The sequence below is a fragment of the Mus caroli genome, unplaced genomic scaffold (genome assembly GCF_978045245.1).
Source record: "Mus caroli unplaced genomic scaffold, Mus_caroli_1 scaffold_9, whole genome shotgun sequence".
In the NCBI taxonomy this organism is placed as follows: Eukaryota; Metazoa; Chordata; class Mammalia; order Rodentia; family Muridae; genus Mus; species Mus caroli.
The window spans coordinates 88,557,419-88,572,473 of NW_028227264.1; the positions used below are offsets into that span (position 1 = coordinate 88,557,419).

Genomic DNA, 15,055 nt, shown 5'->3' on the forward strand with positions numbered 1-15,055 from the left:
CCAGGAGCCTGCAGTTTAATGGGATTTGATTCTGAATCGTCTGCTGGTTCGCTCTCTGCACAGGATCCCACCTGAAGCATGACGCTCGCAGGAAGTCATGCATGCTCTTACCTCTCCCCCTGCTTCTAGCCTGCTGGTGTCCTCCGAAGTGCTCGTCAGATTTCCAGGGTGAAGCAGAGAATCGTCATCTTTGCAAGGGCTGTTGACAGCCTCAAGTTCATCAAAAAGAATATTGACATCCTTGGCCACTAGAAGCAAAGCACATACGTTAAAGTGGACTACGGAGCTGGACGGAACATCAGCACAGTGAGAGGAGGCATCTCCCTCTGGTTTCCTTCGCACACGTTGCTTCAGTAAACACCCCGAGTGACACATGCATCCCCTCCTAAGAGAAAAAATGTCAGATGTAAAACCTGCCTGACCCAACAGGTGACATTAGGCAAGATAATGGAGGTAAAACACCTTCATGTCATAAACATAATTTGCCTCCCAGAATAACAAAAGGCGATTTATTCAGATTGTCTTTGTATAACTGCTTTGAGAAAGGCCCTTTCATTTAAAACTACTGAGGATTCGTTCTGTAGGTTAGAAGGTGAGCTGTGCTTTTTTGTGCTATATTTTCACACTTAAGAGCCGTACGGTTTGACAAGGCAGCGCATAAAAGTGCCACTAGCCTGGCTTCCTGACCTTTATTTCTTCCTTTATAATCTCTCTAGTAAATTTAAGAATGCAGCATGCCATTAAGTTTCCTGCCTTCCTTGTTCCTCTCATGATGAATTGAAAGGAGTAAGCCATTCAGAGGCTCCCCCTATAGACTATTTATGCTAATGACACAAGAATATACAAAGAACTATATGTCATCCTTCTTGGGGGAGACTAAGAAGTTCAAATACACCTTGCAGCATACAGTGAAGAAAAGCTGAGTGCCACTGGTGGAGTAGACAGCCCGGACTCTTCTTCACCACCTCAAATTACAGCCTGATGTGATGTGTGTGGGCTTTTTTTTTTTAAATTTTTCTTATTTTGATGCTTTTAAAATAGCTTATAACTTGCCAGAAGTTGCTGTATAAAATGAATATACATTGATTTGAATATACATTCTTTCATTCATAAATGTTTTAGACAAGCTCACATTGTGTGTCAAGTGTTTGGGCGTGATGGGCATGTTTTGGTGACTAAGAGTGGTGTGACTCTTTGCCTTTATGGAAAAAGGAAACATTAAATAAGTGCAAATAACAAGTAGTTAAAAAAAAGAAAGAACAGAATTGGGCCCAGGGACAAAGAGATAATCTATGTAGTCAGAGTGTCCAGGTTCTAAAACTATAGCCAAGCATGTGGCTTTACGCAATGCATTTGTCATTTCAAGTTTTGCTCTTGTAAAATAAAATGGATAGGAAATAGGGATAAAGATAACGTTCACCGCTCACTGACATAGGCTCAGTCATTATCTGCCTATGAGGCTGACCTCATTTCTCAGCCCTGTAAATATGTTCCTTTACATCAATAAAGACTGCCAGATATGTTTATGTTAAGGATTGTAAACAGGGAACATCTTTCCTGGACTACATGGAATCTCACGGCAGTCAGAATCAGAGAGAGGAAGTGGAAAATGCATTACTGCTGGTTTTAAAGACAGATGCCAGGACCATGGACCACAGCAAGCAGGTGGCCAATAGAAGACAGAAACACTAACAATGCAGCCTCCAGCAGGAATGCAGGTACCACCATCTTGATTTCTGGTTCTGACTTCTAGAGTGTCCGGATCACAGATGTGTGACTTGAAGATACCAAGCATGTGGCAATTAGCACACCAGCGCTGATGAATGTAATCACCATTGGTATTTAGACCACAGAGACCCACAGAGAAGAAGACATCATAGTCTTTCCACGGAGCCAGACTCAAAGAGAGGAGCTGAAGGAACTCAGGTTTCTGAACATGAAATATATACAGCGTTTCAGAGCTTGATTGTCTGGCCACCCCGGGTAGAGAAGCTCCCACTTTGAAAGCACACCCTTCCCACTACTTATTTCTTTCCCAGAACTGAACACGGGGTCTGAAATTAGCTTCCTTACTCATGTTTATGTATGTATTAGTAATTTACCTTATCGGAATTCAAGTTCCAACCCTGCTGCTATTATTTCTACTGAGAATCTGACCCAGAGTCAATCCTCAAGACATATGCCGTGATGGGGACTGTTGGGTGGTATGAACTGTAGTCTAGTGACATGAGAATACCCCTCCTCTAATATCATCGAGTCTAGGACCCTACTCATGACTTTAATGTGCAAGCCATAACTTCACAGCTTCAAGTAGACAGTGCTTTAAACAGCAGGTAGTTACCAATTAGGTTTGAGCAATGACAAAAATGTCATTTTAACAATGTCAGAGACCTGCTGGCTATTTCAAACACTTGGTGGCTGGGTAAATTTGTGCTTCTGTTTGCTAGCTAGTATCACAGGGACTTCTTACCGTTCTTTGGATATTGAAGGCCTGTGTCTTAAAGGCTTGGTCTCTAAGCTTGCCCTGTTAGGAAATTATAGAAACTTCTCTTTGTTATATAATTCAACCATTTTGGTTACCTGCCTCTTTTGTCTACTCTTTGGCCCTCTTGGCTGCTGTTCCGGTTCCTCTTCTTTCTCCCCTCTCCCTTTCCCTCCCCCTTTCCTCTGGATTCTCCCAGATGTTCCTGCCTCTGGCTATGCTTTCTCACACATCTGCAATAAGCTTTCTCTCCCCATCATATGTAGAAGCAGTCATTTACTTTTTCTCTTTTGTTTTCATTTTTTCCCCTTTCAGGTACCACTTGCTGATTATAGCCGAATTTACAGTGAGAGTGAGAATTGGGAGCAAAATGAAAGAGTAGAAATATTTGGAAAACTTAGGGTTTAGCTAGAAAAGCACAAACAGACTGAGTAAAGGTGCAGCTAAAACAGATGCCACAGTTGCTAAAGACACTAGGACTGCCAAGAAGATGCTAAGAGTATCGCACCTGGATGATAGGAAAGACACGTGGAGGCAATTTCAGACTCTGGCTTCTGATACAGTAGCTGGAAAGATTAAATAGGATTATGGGCATGTTGCTAGGATAGTGCCCCGGAAAGATGAGAAATGTAGGTTGTCCACTGGAGACTCTCAGACATTTAAGCAAGCATTTACTCAGTACAAAAAGGCAAAGTGGGCACAAACAAAATGGAAAGATTGCTTCGAGGAATTGATTGGCACGGTGCATTTGTTTGTCTCTCACTGTTACAATCAGATATGCGGCAAAAATCAACTTGGGGGAAGAAAGACTTGTTTTAGATGACCACTCATGGGGAGGGGAGCACAAGGGCGTGGCACCATAAACCTGTGTGTGAGGTTTATGGCTGGTCACACTGCTGAGACAGACAGGAAGCAGTGAAAGGTGCTGCTCTCTTTCCTCCTCTTGTTGAGTCTGAGTCACTGACCAAGGGATAACCACATTCACACTGGGGTGAGTCCTTCTCTGGAGATGCTGTGACAGACACACTCAGTGGTGGGTGGTTCCTGCCTGCTGCTCTCTCAGTGGTCATCTCTGTTGAGAATATAGGATAAGGGGTTGACAAGCTCTGCCATTCCCCTTGAATTGAAATGAATGTCTAATGAAGAACAGGGGACTACTCTAGTATTAAGGTAGAGAAATCCAACTCTACATTAAGGCTCCAACTCTTTGCCTCTGGTGGAGACAGCTAATGAGGAATGGGAGGAAGAAGCCCCTCACCCTCTCTGTTGATGCTCACAAAAATTTGTGACTTGAAGTCACCATGGGGATGCCACCAGTGGAGCACTCAGACAAGTTAGTATGCTGTAGAAATCCAATTTTTGGAAAGTAAGGACTATCTTAATTTAGTCATCTTTATCACTTGCCAAATGCTACATAGCTCCAGCAGATATTAATATCCTTATCAGAGTATGTGCAGCTAAGCATGTCATCAATAGAACACTGTGCCTGGTGCATGCTTCAAAGACAGAGATAGGCAGAGGGGGCTCCACAGTATAGCATTCTTGCTCCTGATGTCTTAACTACAGTGCAGGTTTTAGGAACAAAAATCAATATTCTTATATAGAAACTTACATTATCTCCTTTAGGAGAAAAATAAGCCGTAAGTTACAAAGTTAACCATCTTTTTTAAAATCTATTTTTTGACAGGTATTTCAAGTACCTGCTAAGCTCAGATACCTCACTAGGTTGGGGCTGAGGCAATGGACTTCATGGGCATACATCCTTTCTCTTAGAGAGCTCACTGTCCACCCCAAGTGGGGGCAAGGTTTCTCTATCCATGATCTGAACTTCACAGCGACAATGTTTATTCACATAAAATTATGCAAGAATGGATTTCATCACCTCCCTTAAATGTTTTTCTCAAATAGAAAATATTTTTATAATTATCTACATAGTAGAGATCTGCTACTAGGCTCATTAAGTGCAGGAGAGAGCCAAAACGCTTTGGGGAATCAACAAAGAGAGGGGCGGGGTGTGTGTGTGCAACAATGACATGTGATCCAAGTCAGGAATCAGCACGCACAGCCAAACTGAGGAAGAGCTGTGTGAACAGACCTCAGCAGCAGCGAAGAGCGAGGGCGGGTGCATCTGGGGAGCAAGGGAGACACGGAGCTGATTCTCTGTTACAGATATCAGGGACTCAGCTCAAAAAGCAAGGCTTAGAAACAGAGCATCCGAGATTCAAACAACTGAGCAAGAATAAAGGGTTTCAAGTTGCCTGAGAGAAACATCAGCTAGAGGGTCTGAACCAAATATCCCACTCAGCACACGAAGAAAAAAAAAATGTAAGATTAATTTGCTTATTATCGATACAGCATTCTGTCTGCAAGTATGCCTGCAGGCCAGAAGGGGGCGTCAGATTTCATTATAGATGGTGCTGAGCCACCGTGTGGTTACTGGGATTGAACTCAGTACATCTGAAAGAGCAGCCAGTGCTCCTAACCTTTGAACCATCTCTCCAGCCCCACAAAAAGAAAGTTTAAATGGTTGCTTCTTTCTGTCCCAACCCAGGACAGGGACAGAAAAGAGAAATCAGAGGTCCAGAGATATCTTGGTCCCCTCGTCAGGTGGACCAAGCTGCCTATTTGCGATGACAAAGCTATTGATTCTACTTGCCAAATATTTACAATTATTTCAACCACTTCTCTAGGGAAATTCATCTGGATTGCTTAGGCATTTGCGATTTTTAATTCTCTAAGGAAAAGAGATCACAAATGTATTGCGAGGATAGCAATCAGATTAACTAATTATGAGTTATGAGCGGTGTGTTTGTTGAACCTGCGTTTAGTGTTAGGTGGTAGCGGCTCAAGCATGAGGAAGTAATGTGGAAAGCCTTTATTTACACTTCCAGGTAAGAGGGTGGCATTAGGAGACAGTGTTATAGCAGCAATGAAGAAAAATGTAACGGTAAATGTATTTGAGAAATAGTCTAAAAGGAAGTGGGGGGGGGGTAAAAAACAATCAAAGAATGTGATTCACTGCTCTTTAACTTTCCAAATGCATCAGGATAGCCTCATGTTGCCACGCAGGGCAGGAGTACTTTAATCTTAGTGCTTTGCGTTGGAGACAAAACAAGGTGAAATTATAGGTCACAGAGGAAGACGTGAGAGGCCGGTGCAGTGTAATCCAGATGTCCACGTTTGTTCTGCAGAGTGCTAGTTCACTAGGTTATTTTTGTCATAAATTGCAGATTATTACATCTGAAACACCGAATTCTAAAAGCATTGCACACCAACCCTGAAGCACCACTAGGGAGCATAAAAAAAAGACACTTATAGAAGCAATTTAGTATATAAAAAAACGGGAAAAATGGTTATGTCTCAATTTCTAACACCAGTCTGTTTGTAATAAATCTACTTTTATGTCTGTGCTGTCTTCTGTCCTGTAGAAACCAAACTAACATAGGAGTTAGCAAATAGGAGATGCTCAATATTCATATCAAAGATTTTAAAACCAGCTAATTGTTAGAACGTAATAATAGTATACACATATATTTCTTTGGGAATTTTATGTGTATTTTACATATCCACGCCCTAATTCCTCCCAGATCTACCCTCCTTCCCCATCCACTTAATTTGTGTCTTCATTTATTTTTTTTAACCAACTAAGTCCAATTTATGCTTAAGTTCAACTTATGCCCATAAGTTCTTGAATGTGTGCCTTCCACTGGAGCATAGTTAATATACCAGAGGCTACAATCTCAGGGAAAACGGAGTCTTCCTCTCTTGTCTGCTAACAATTGCCAATAGCTTTTTAGCTTTGAGTAAGAAGACTTTTTTATGCTGACCACCCCTTTCCATGCTGGAAACGATATATTTTGTATTCTAATTATCTTAGTGATGTTGTTTTAAAATATCAGCTTTTTTAGAATCATGGAAGTGGGGAACAGAGCGAGGCAAGGAGGCATTTAATGAAACTTTCTCCTCCTTTCCCACCCACTGCACCGGAAGCTCTGCGTAAGACTGATGGAGAGTTGGCCGGAAGTTAACCTTTCCCCTCTGGTTCTTCTATGTAAACATTAAGCTCCTTGGAAGTTCCTGCATTTAGAGAGAAACCCGTAGCATCTTTAGGTGACAGGAAAATCTGTTAAAACAGGAATTCAGAGGATCCATCTGGCATCTCAGGAAGAGGGTGCGGATCTTCTGGTACTGGAGTTATGGACGGACTAATGTGATCCACTATGTGGGTGCTGGGAACCACACTCGGGTCCTCTGCAACAGTTGCAAGTGCTCTTCCTGCCAAGAGCTATCTGTCTAGCGCCACCTGGGTCTTAGTCTGAACTTTATAAAATACTCACAAATTTGTATTCCCTTATTTGAATCGTAAGGGATATTCATAAAGAGATAATCATTTAAAACTAGCAAACAGCTTACAGCATTAGACAAATGCATCTTTAATTGAGGTCTACTAATGACCAACTACTGGAAAGAAAACTTCTTTATGAACCATTCATTTTGATGCAAGTTAATTCAGTCCTAAAAACACATCAATTAAGTTCAACTCTAGCATTTACATGGATCCAAATTTTGGCGGTGGAAACTTTTTGTTGTTGTTGTTCTTTAAGAACTGTGCAATCTAGCATCCTTTTAAGCAAATGAAATAATTATATAATTTTATAACTTTGCATGAAAAGTAATTTTCTGTCCTTTGTCTATTAATTTGATTTATCATCCTCCTGGGGAAAGTTTTTCTTTTTTATTCACTAATATGAAGGGATGACCATCCCGAACAAACAACTGGTCCTCGTATATTCTTAATTAAAACCATTTCTTTCAAATGTAGATTAATCTTCAATTCAATATGTTTAAATGTAGAACAGATCTCATTCATGGAGGGATGCAATGAAGGCTACAGCTGCCTCCAGTCTAATCTGGCCTCCAATGTTTGTCCAAATTCTTTGTTAATTTCCCTATCTCTTTTGTCAATTTTCCCATCTTCGATTATCCCACATAAAACACTAAACCATTCATCATCTTATAAAATCAAGAAAATAGTACAATGGTGGGGAAGGACTCTAAAAAGCATGAGGAATATTCATAATAAATTTAGCCTGATGAGTTTAAAAGTAAAGCACTTGCCTGGTATTTGCCAAGCCCTGAGACAATCCCCAGACACACACACACACACACACATGCATGTACACATGCACATTCATTTGCATGCACAGACATTGGCACAAAAATGTAATGTCTCTAATTCAAAAGTAGAAAATACTGCAGTTGCTTTTCCTAAAATGGTCTGCAAATGTAAAACCTTCAATTTCAGCATCACCTAGAATTTGCTCTGATAACGAAACGAGAATCATCAGCTGCTCAGTGTTTAATCTGTAATTGAGCAAATGTGTTGATCAAATATGATTCTGAGTGACATCTACTGAAGACAAAAAAGTGAACAAAGAGCCCCTCTCACTAACCATTATTCTGTGTAGTTTCTTCTGGGATGTGGCCTTTCATCAATGACTCTAAGTCAATATGGTTTTGCTTTTGGCTTAGTGGGCCACCATGTAGTTCTTTCTTCTTGCATTTGAGCATGGGAACAATAATTGTTTTTTTAAAAAATGGTTTTTCATTGTTTATAATTAGTCTAAACCTAAAACATTTTAAATATTTTAAAAATAGCATAATATTGTAAACATACAGAATTCTCCAAAGACTCCAATATCTTATGGTTCAGATTCACAAGCTAATGCCACTTCCTAGTCTCTCTGTGTCTCAAAATTATTTTGTACAAAACATTGTTTATGACATGGATTGATTATTCTTTCGGGTTTTAAAGTATCTAAGCTGCCAATTGTTTTACTCTTTCCCAATATTATAACACCTTTTCCTCTTTGCATTTAAAATTCGAGAGAAACTTACTTTCTTGTATTGCATTAAGAATCTCTGAAAAGTCCACATCGCTCTTTGGGCCGTCGGGCAGTATTTGCATATCCAGCTGATGGCTTTGCAAATCCAGTCCACCTTCTAGAGAAATAAAAGATATCCATGGAGTTTGCACTGCTTATAGGACGGCCCACATTAGGGCCCCGGGGAGAAGGGACATCAACATCTAAAGTGAACAGCTGTTTGGCTTGCTATTGATCCCACCTCTTAGAAAATTGCCTTAGAAGGGGAAAAAAAAAAGAGAATGGGACACAATCACTCTTTGTACATCAAAAACGTTCCCCCCTGAAAGAAATAAAACAACTACTTTAAATAATGCAACATGCTTCACAGCATTTACTGGCATTTTTTCCTAGCTGAAACAAAACCTTAGCTTTCAATCAAGACAATTTAAAATTATTCTTCTATTCTCTATGTAGATAAGATGTGGCATTTCACAAAACACTCTGTGATGCTGTTCTCTTCTTCTGGAAGGATTTGCTTTCCTAATAAGACAGGAAACATGGCATCAATATTTTCCTTCTCACAATGATATTTCTCTGCTGCAGCGTTCATTCTAATTGTGGCAGGATCCTTCAATCTATGTTACAAAATAATTAAGCCTCTTACGGGACCTTTGTGTGATCAGACCATCTGAGTATGCGCTAAAGAAAGGATTATCTCTGCTACTCCACACACCCACAAAGCACTTAGGCCTAAGAAAACAAGAGACCAAAAAGTAGTTTATCATTAACAATGCTTCTTCTAAAATATGGTATTCTTCTCTCATATACTACAGCTTTCTCATAAATATCTGCCACATCTTCCCATCCCTCCATTCTTCCCAGTCCTCCTCGAACCTCGAACCTTCCCTCTTTCCCAAAGCCACTCCTTCCTCTGTCTCCCCCCAGAAAAGAACAGGCCTCTCAGTGACATCAACCAAACATGGCACAAGATACAATAAGACCAGGCACAAGCCCTCAGACCAAGGCTGGATGAGGGAACCCACTAGGAGGAAAGAAGTCCTAAGAGCAGGCAAAATAGTCTGAGATACCCCTACTTGCATTACCAGGAGTCCCACAAAAACACCAAACCAACAACCATAGCATGTATGCAGAGGACCTAGCACAGACCTATGCCAACAACATAACATATATTCAGAGGACCTAGCACAAACCCATGAAGACTCTGTGATTGCCATTTCAGTCTCTATGAGGCAGCATGAGCACTGCTTAGTTGATCCTGAAGGGTGTGCTCTCCCTGTGTTCTCAACCCTTCTGTCTTCTCCTGCTGGGTTCCCTGAGCTCTGAGGAGAAGGATCCAATGGAGACCTGGCTGGAGAGACGGCTCAGCCTTTAAACTCTAGGCTCACAACCAAGTAACACTTATTAATATGAATACATCTAATTTTCAGAATCTACAAAATCTAAAATACACAGGTAACAAATAAAATGAGCATGGTATAGCATACAGTGTTTGTGTTTTTAAAAAAAACAATCTTTTTATGTCAATATACAGATAGATGATAGATATGTAGATAGATAGATAGTCTCACATGTATTTTCAATTACATTCTCGAAACTCTACAAGTCATAGCTACTGCCTTACATGAATGTTCACAAGTTACTTAATACAACAGAGAGTGAGTGGCCTTTAGGAGGGAGGAAACACTGCATGCTGTGGTCCCAGCTCATAGAACTGTGCCTCATGCTGAGCCTGCCCTCAGCAAGTGTGAGTTGGATGAATAAGTGAAGCCGTGCAGTGATATGAGACAGTGGAGTTAAAGCAAAGCTAAAGCTAGCATGGAAATTCTGATTAGCTCACACCAACCCTTTCTAGCTCTTAGTCTCCTCATTTGTAAATGATGGCTGATGAATACAGCCTCATAATGTAGCACAAGGATTAGAGGAACTAATGTATGGAAAGCTCTTAGCTGCCACAGTCAATACTTAGTAAAAGGGGGCACTTGTACATCCCGGTAACTGTCAGGAACTGCTGTTTAATACTACAGGCAGTTCAGTGAACTTTTCAGATTCATGATCATGATTGGTTTGTTGCAAAGTCTCAAGTTATCCATGGAATAGCTTCTCTGGACAAATAAGCATTTTATTGAGCTATTCCACAACTAAAACATTTATCTTTTCCATCCATGGTCAGAGAAAAGTTCTCATGGCATTCAATCTCTGCTTTCTCTATTTGTGGACAAACATCTCCCACTAAGGACAGCAAAATTACAAATCAGTACTATCCATTTGCCACAGAGACCACCAAGAATGTAGATATGGATATAATATCCCAAGTATAACAAAAGGACTATAGATTAATATGACTGAGTATGTCAGGAATAATATATTTCAACAAGTACAGAACTTATCTATAAAAAGTTAAATCATTAAGTTATAGTCTGCATGTTGCTTTTCACAATAGACATATAACATGTTTAAAGACACTTAAAATTTTTGGAATGGTCCAGTGAAAGGTGAAAATTATTTCAACTTTAGAATTCAAGACTGACAGAAAGACTGAAAATTCCAAATCATAGATAATATTCAATTGGAGAGAGGTTCTAAATTAATACAACTTCAAAAAATATGAACAAAATGTCTCCAAACTGCTGTCTTCATGGTATAACTTAAAGATCGTACTTGGAGCCCCTAAGACATAGGCATCTTTTCCCTCTCACTCCAGGACACACATGGTATAATATGCTAATGTGAACTTTCAACAGCACACCATTCATTCCATTCCCAAATGATGAAGACTTTCTTAGCTAGAGAAAGACCAGAGGACAAGGAATATTTGAAAGTGACTATCTCCAGTTTTAGCATGAACTGTCTGACTGACAACCAATAACTTTAATATGTAAAATGCAATAAGGTCACTTTGTGCTTATTTATTTATTTATTTATTGTTATCTATGAGGTTTTGATGTGTTTACTACAACGTTAAAAATCTGAGGCCCTCATCACAGTCACATGCACCCTTAACTTGGGACCAAAATAATAAGCATAATATTGGCCATGAGGCAAGATGAGAAGAAAGGACAGATTCAAACCAAACATTTTTCAAATTATTATTTTATACATATGAGAGTTTTTCTGCTTGCACGTTTGTAAACTACATGTGTGCCTGGTACCTGAGGAGGCCAAAAGAGGGCACAGGATCCCTTGGAACAAGAGTTACAGATGTATGTAAGCAGGCACATGAATACTGGAAACGTAATTGAGTCCTCTGTCAGAGCCACAAGTGCTCTTAACTGATGAGCTATCTCTCCAGTTCCTCAGTAAAATACGAAATATTTTTAAGTTACAATAAACATTCAACCAAATACAGTACTGTGGAGACTAAACTAGTTAAAGTGATAAACTAAAAACATTCCTCAAAGGTATGAAAAAACCAGAACGATTTTAACAAACTAAAAGACTGTGAAGGCTGTAAGTTTTCCAAGCTTGGCTTTCATTCTTCACGTGCTTGATGGATAGGAGTGGTTCTATATCAACTCTTCAGTATGGTTCTTCTGCCTGAGTAAAGTCAGACACAGAGCCAACAAAAGCCACTTCGTAATGGCATTTACATTTAGTAAACGGTCTCCATCTGGGCAAAGAACATGTCAAAAATTCACTTCAGGTTTGGATCTAGCTTGGCTATTAACTGAATGCTTATATACAAGAGCAACAAAAACTGGGCTTCAAATATGACTTTCTTAGCTGGTGAACAGTCAGTGGGATGGCTTTCCCAACACACACCTGTCTAAAGGCAGCCCTCTGTACAGAGAGCATCCCATCTCTTTCTGTGTTTCAGAAAGACTTTTGGTTGTCGCTGTTCCTGATACATAGTGAATATAGATAGTGTTTCCTTCTATTGAGCCCATGAAGCTATTTATTCTTTATATTTTCTCTAATGTATATTTTCCATAAAAATCAGGTCCGTATCATAGAATGAAAAATGCAGAGAATACAGAGAATGCTATTTCTCTTCATCTAGATTTGTTTCATCATGGTTAGCATCCTCAATGGGGCTGGAATGCACTGCAGCCTCGGAACACACTGGGTCCATCTATTACCTTCTTTATCTGCTACAAACAAGACACTGACTACAGCTGTTGCTCATTTGAGGCCTATAATGAGAATTTTGGTTTCTTTAAAACCCAGATATGTTATGCGAATATGTTTTTGTTTTAATCCCAAGTGTGGGACAAGAGGCTGCTTCACAGCAGGTGATTATGATTTGCCTCACACACTAGCAGGGGTGTGATTTTTGCCAAAGGCAGATAGGTTAATTCTGGGAACTTTGGAGAGGGTATAAATGGGAGAGCCTGAGGGGACCTGTGGCGGCTGCTGCTCTTCCTGCTACTGTGTTTGCTGTTGTTTGGTATTGCTGGATTGATGGATATTATGACAATGAAAACTGGACTTGCCCCAAGGAACCTCATGCCACTAATTGCCAATAAGTACCTGATATGGGTTTATCCTCCCTTTTCTCCTCCAACTTTCTTTCTCTCCTACCTTGTGTTGGCAGAGGGAATGAATTAGTATGGGAAGGGAGGTAGAGGCATAAGGACTGAATAAAATAGCTAAAAGAAATATACCAACAAAGCCTTTTAACTGCAATTTTACCTAATGCTCCAGTTTCCTTACCTAATACCAAGATGTAAAAAAAAATTGCTATAAGGAAGCCTGCTTTTTTAACGAAAAATGTATCTTGATAGGCTATATATACATAGCTGTGAAAGACATATGAAAAAGCATTTGTCTTCACTTTGGGTATAGATCTTTCTTTTCATTCATATAGTTTTTCATTCATAGCTGTGTATATATATAAAATGTGTATATAATGTATATATTAAATGTGTATTGTACAATATATAATGTATAATACATATAATATATGTATATATACACACACATATAAAATCAAGTAGGTTCATATCTATAGGCCCTAATTTCATATCCAAACTCTGCTAATACATTTCAATACACCTCTCTGCACTTTACATATTATTTATCATCTATCTATCTATCTATCTATCTATCTATCTATCTATCTATCCATATATCTGCAAACACAGTAAGAATGACCAGTACTGCCCATATGTCATGTGTCTGCAACCATTTACTGCAGCAAGGAAAACATACCAATGGTCTCAGTAAAGAATGATGCTCCCCTTTACAGCTACTATCTACTGTCAACCTCTCCTCAGTAAGGAGGGGCCTGAGGATTTGGAATAGCCTGATTTTGTACAGTAACCATGAATGCTATGAGATCGTGGGAGTGATAGTCACACTGTATCCAGAAGGCAGCATTTCACAGCATTCTTCCCTATTCTTTCAGCCTCCTGCCTTCTGAGTCTTGGTGGTGGCTTCCATATTGATCAATGCTTCCATACAGCTTTCCCATACATCCTTAGTTTTGATTAACTTACCCATTATCCTCATCTCCCCTACCACATAGACTCCATCCCTGCCCAACCCTTTAATAGTATTCTCTCTCTTTTTTCTTTTCACATGTGTTCTATTATCCTTCAACTTACATATTTTCAAGTAGAGTTGTTATATGGTAGGCTTCATATGACTTTCATATCCCCTTCAGCCTCTGGTTCCTCCTGTATCCCCAGTCCCTTCTATGCTTAAGACCCCCCCCCCCAACTTAGCATTATATCTCAGTACTCTTCTCTCCCATTTACCATGCATGTCCTAGGCTCTTTCACCACCAAATGTTTCATTCTACTTCCCTAGTTTCCACTTATGTTTCAAGTTAATGACATGAAACAAAAGATTTAAATTAGAATCTTTATATGAGAGAGAATAGATAGCATTTGTCTTCCTTGGCCTGAGTTACCTCACCCAGTCTAATTCCTTCCAGTGCCATCAATTTCCTGAGTAATTCTGTGAGTTTACTTTTCCTTGCAGCTGAGTAAAATCCCATTGTGTATATAGACCAAGAGTTTCTAATCTGTTCATCTGTTGATGGACATCTATTTTATTCCATTCTAGCTATTGTGAATAATGAAGCAATGAACATGGATATATAAGTGTCTCTGTAGCAGGATATAAAGTATTGTGAGTATATGCCAAGGAGTGGCATATCTGGGTCATGTGCCAATTCCATTTCTAGTTTGTAATAAACTTTCAAACTGGATTTCAAAGTAAAGTGAGTATATTAGTGTACTATTTGACCAGTAGATAATAAGTGTTTTCCTCTCAACATATACATGACAGTATTCCTTATTATTTGAGTTCCTGATGATAGCTGTTATGACTGGGGTGAAGTAGAATCTTTTTTTAAAGCATATTATTATTATTTGGCACCTCATTCTTTTAAACATTATGCTTCTTACAGTATTTCTCAATTCAGCTTTAAAAAAAATAAGGTATTAAAGGTACTTTAAAAAGTGTTACACTATATGGAAATTTTAATTTATGGTTTGTACTAGGGGTCTAATACTAATACTTGAGTTTGTATTATAAGAGTAAGTTTTAGGCTGACAAGTGATAAAACAATAATGCTTTTTCATATGCACGCACACACACACACACACACACCCCTAAATATAGCCTACTCAGTTTGTATGGTTTTCATTGTTATACACACAAACATACACACATACTTCTAAATACAAAACTTTTAGTAATATCATTATAATATTAGTAAAGATTAAATATAAAGCTTCAA

At 39.2% G+C, this 15,055-nt stretch overlaps 1 protein-coding gene across 4 annotated transcripts in view; it reads right to left on the reverse strand.

Annotated features, from left to right (window-relative positions):
* Positions 1–15,055, reverse strand: part of Ano4 (anoctamin 4) — a 408,979-nt gene that overhangs the window by 182,352 nt on the left and 211,572 nt on the right. For all 4 annotated transcript variants that reach the window (XM_029482964.2, XM_021174227.3, XM_029482962.2 and 1 more), the window contains 2 exons: positions 8,381–8,485; positions 112–248 (listed from right to left, as the gene is read on the reverse strand). In XM_029482964.2, coding sequence (XP_029338824.1) covers positions 112–248; positions 8,381–8,485 — 242 coding nt within the window. The remainder of the gene's footprint in view (positions 1–111; positions 249–8,380; positions 8,486–15,055) is intronic.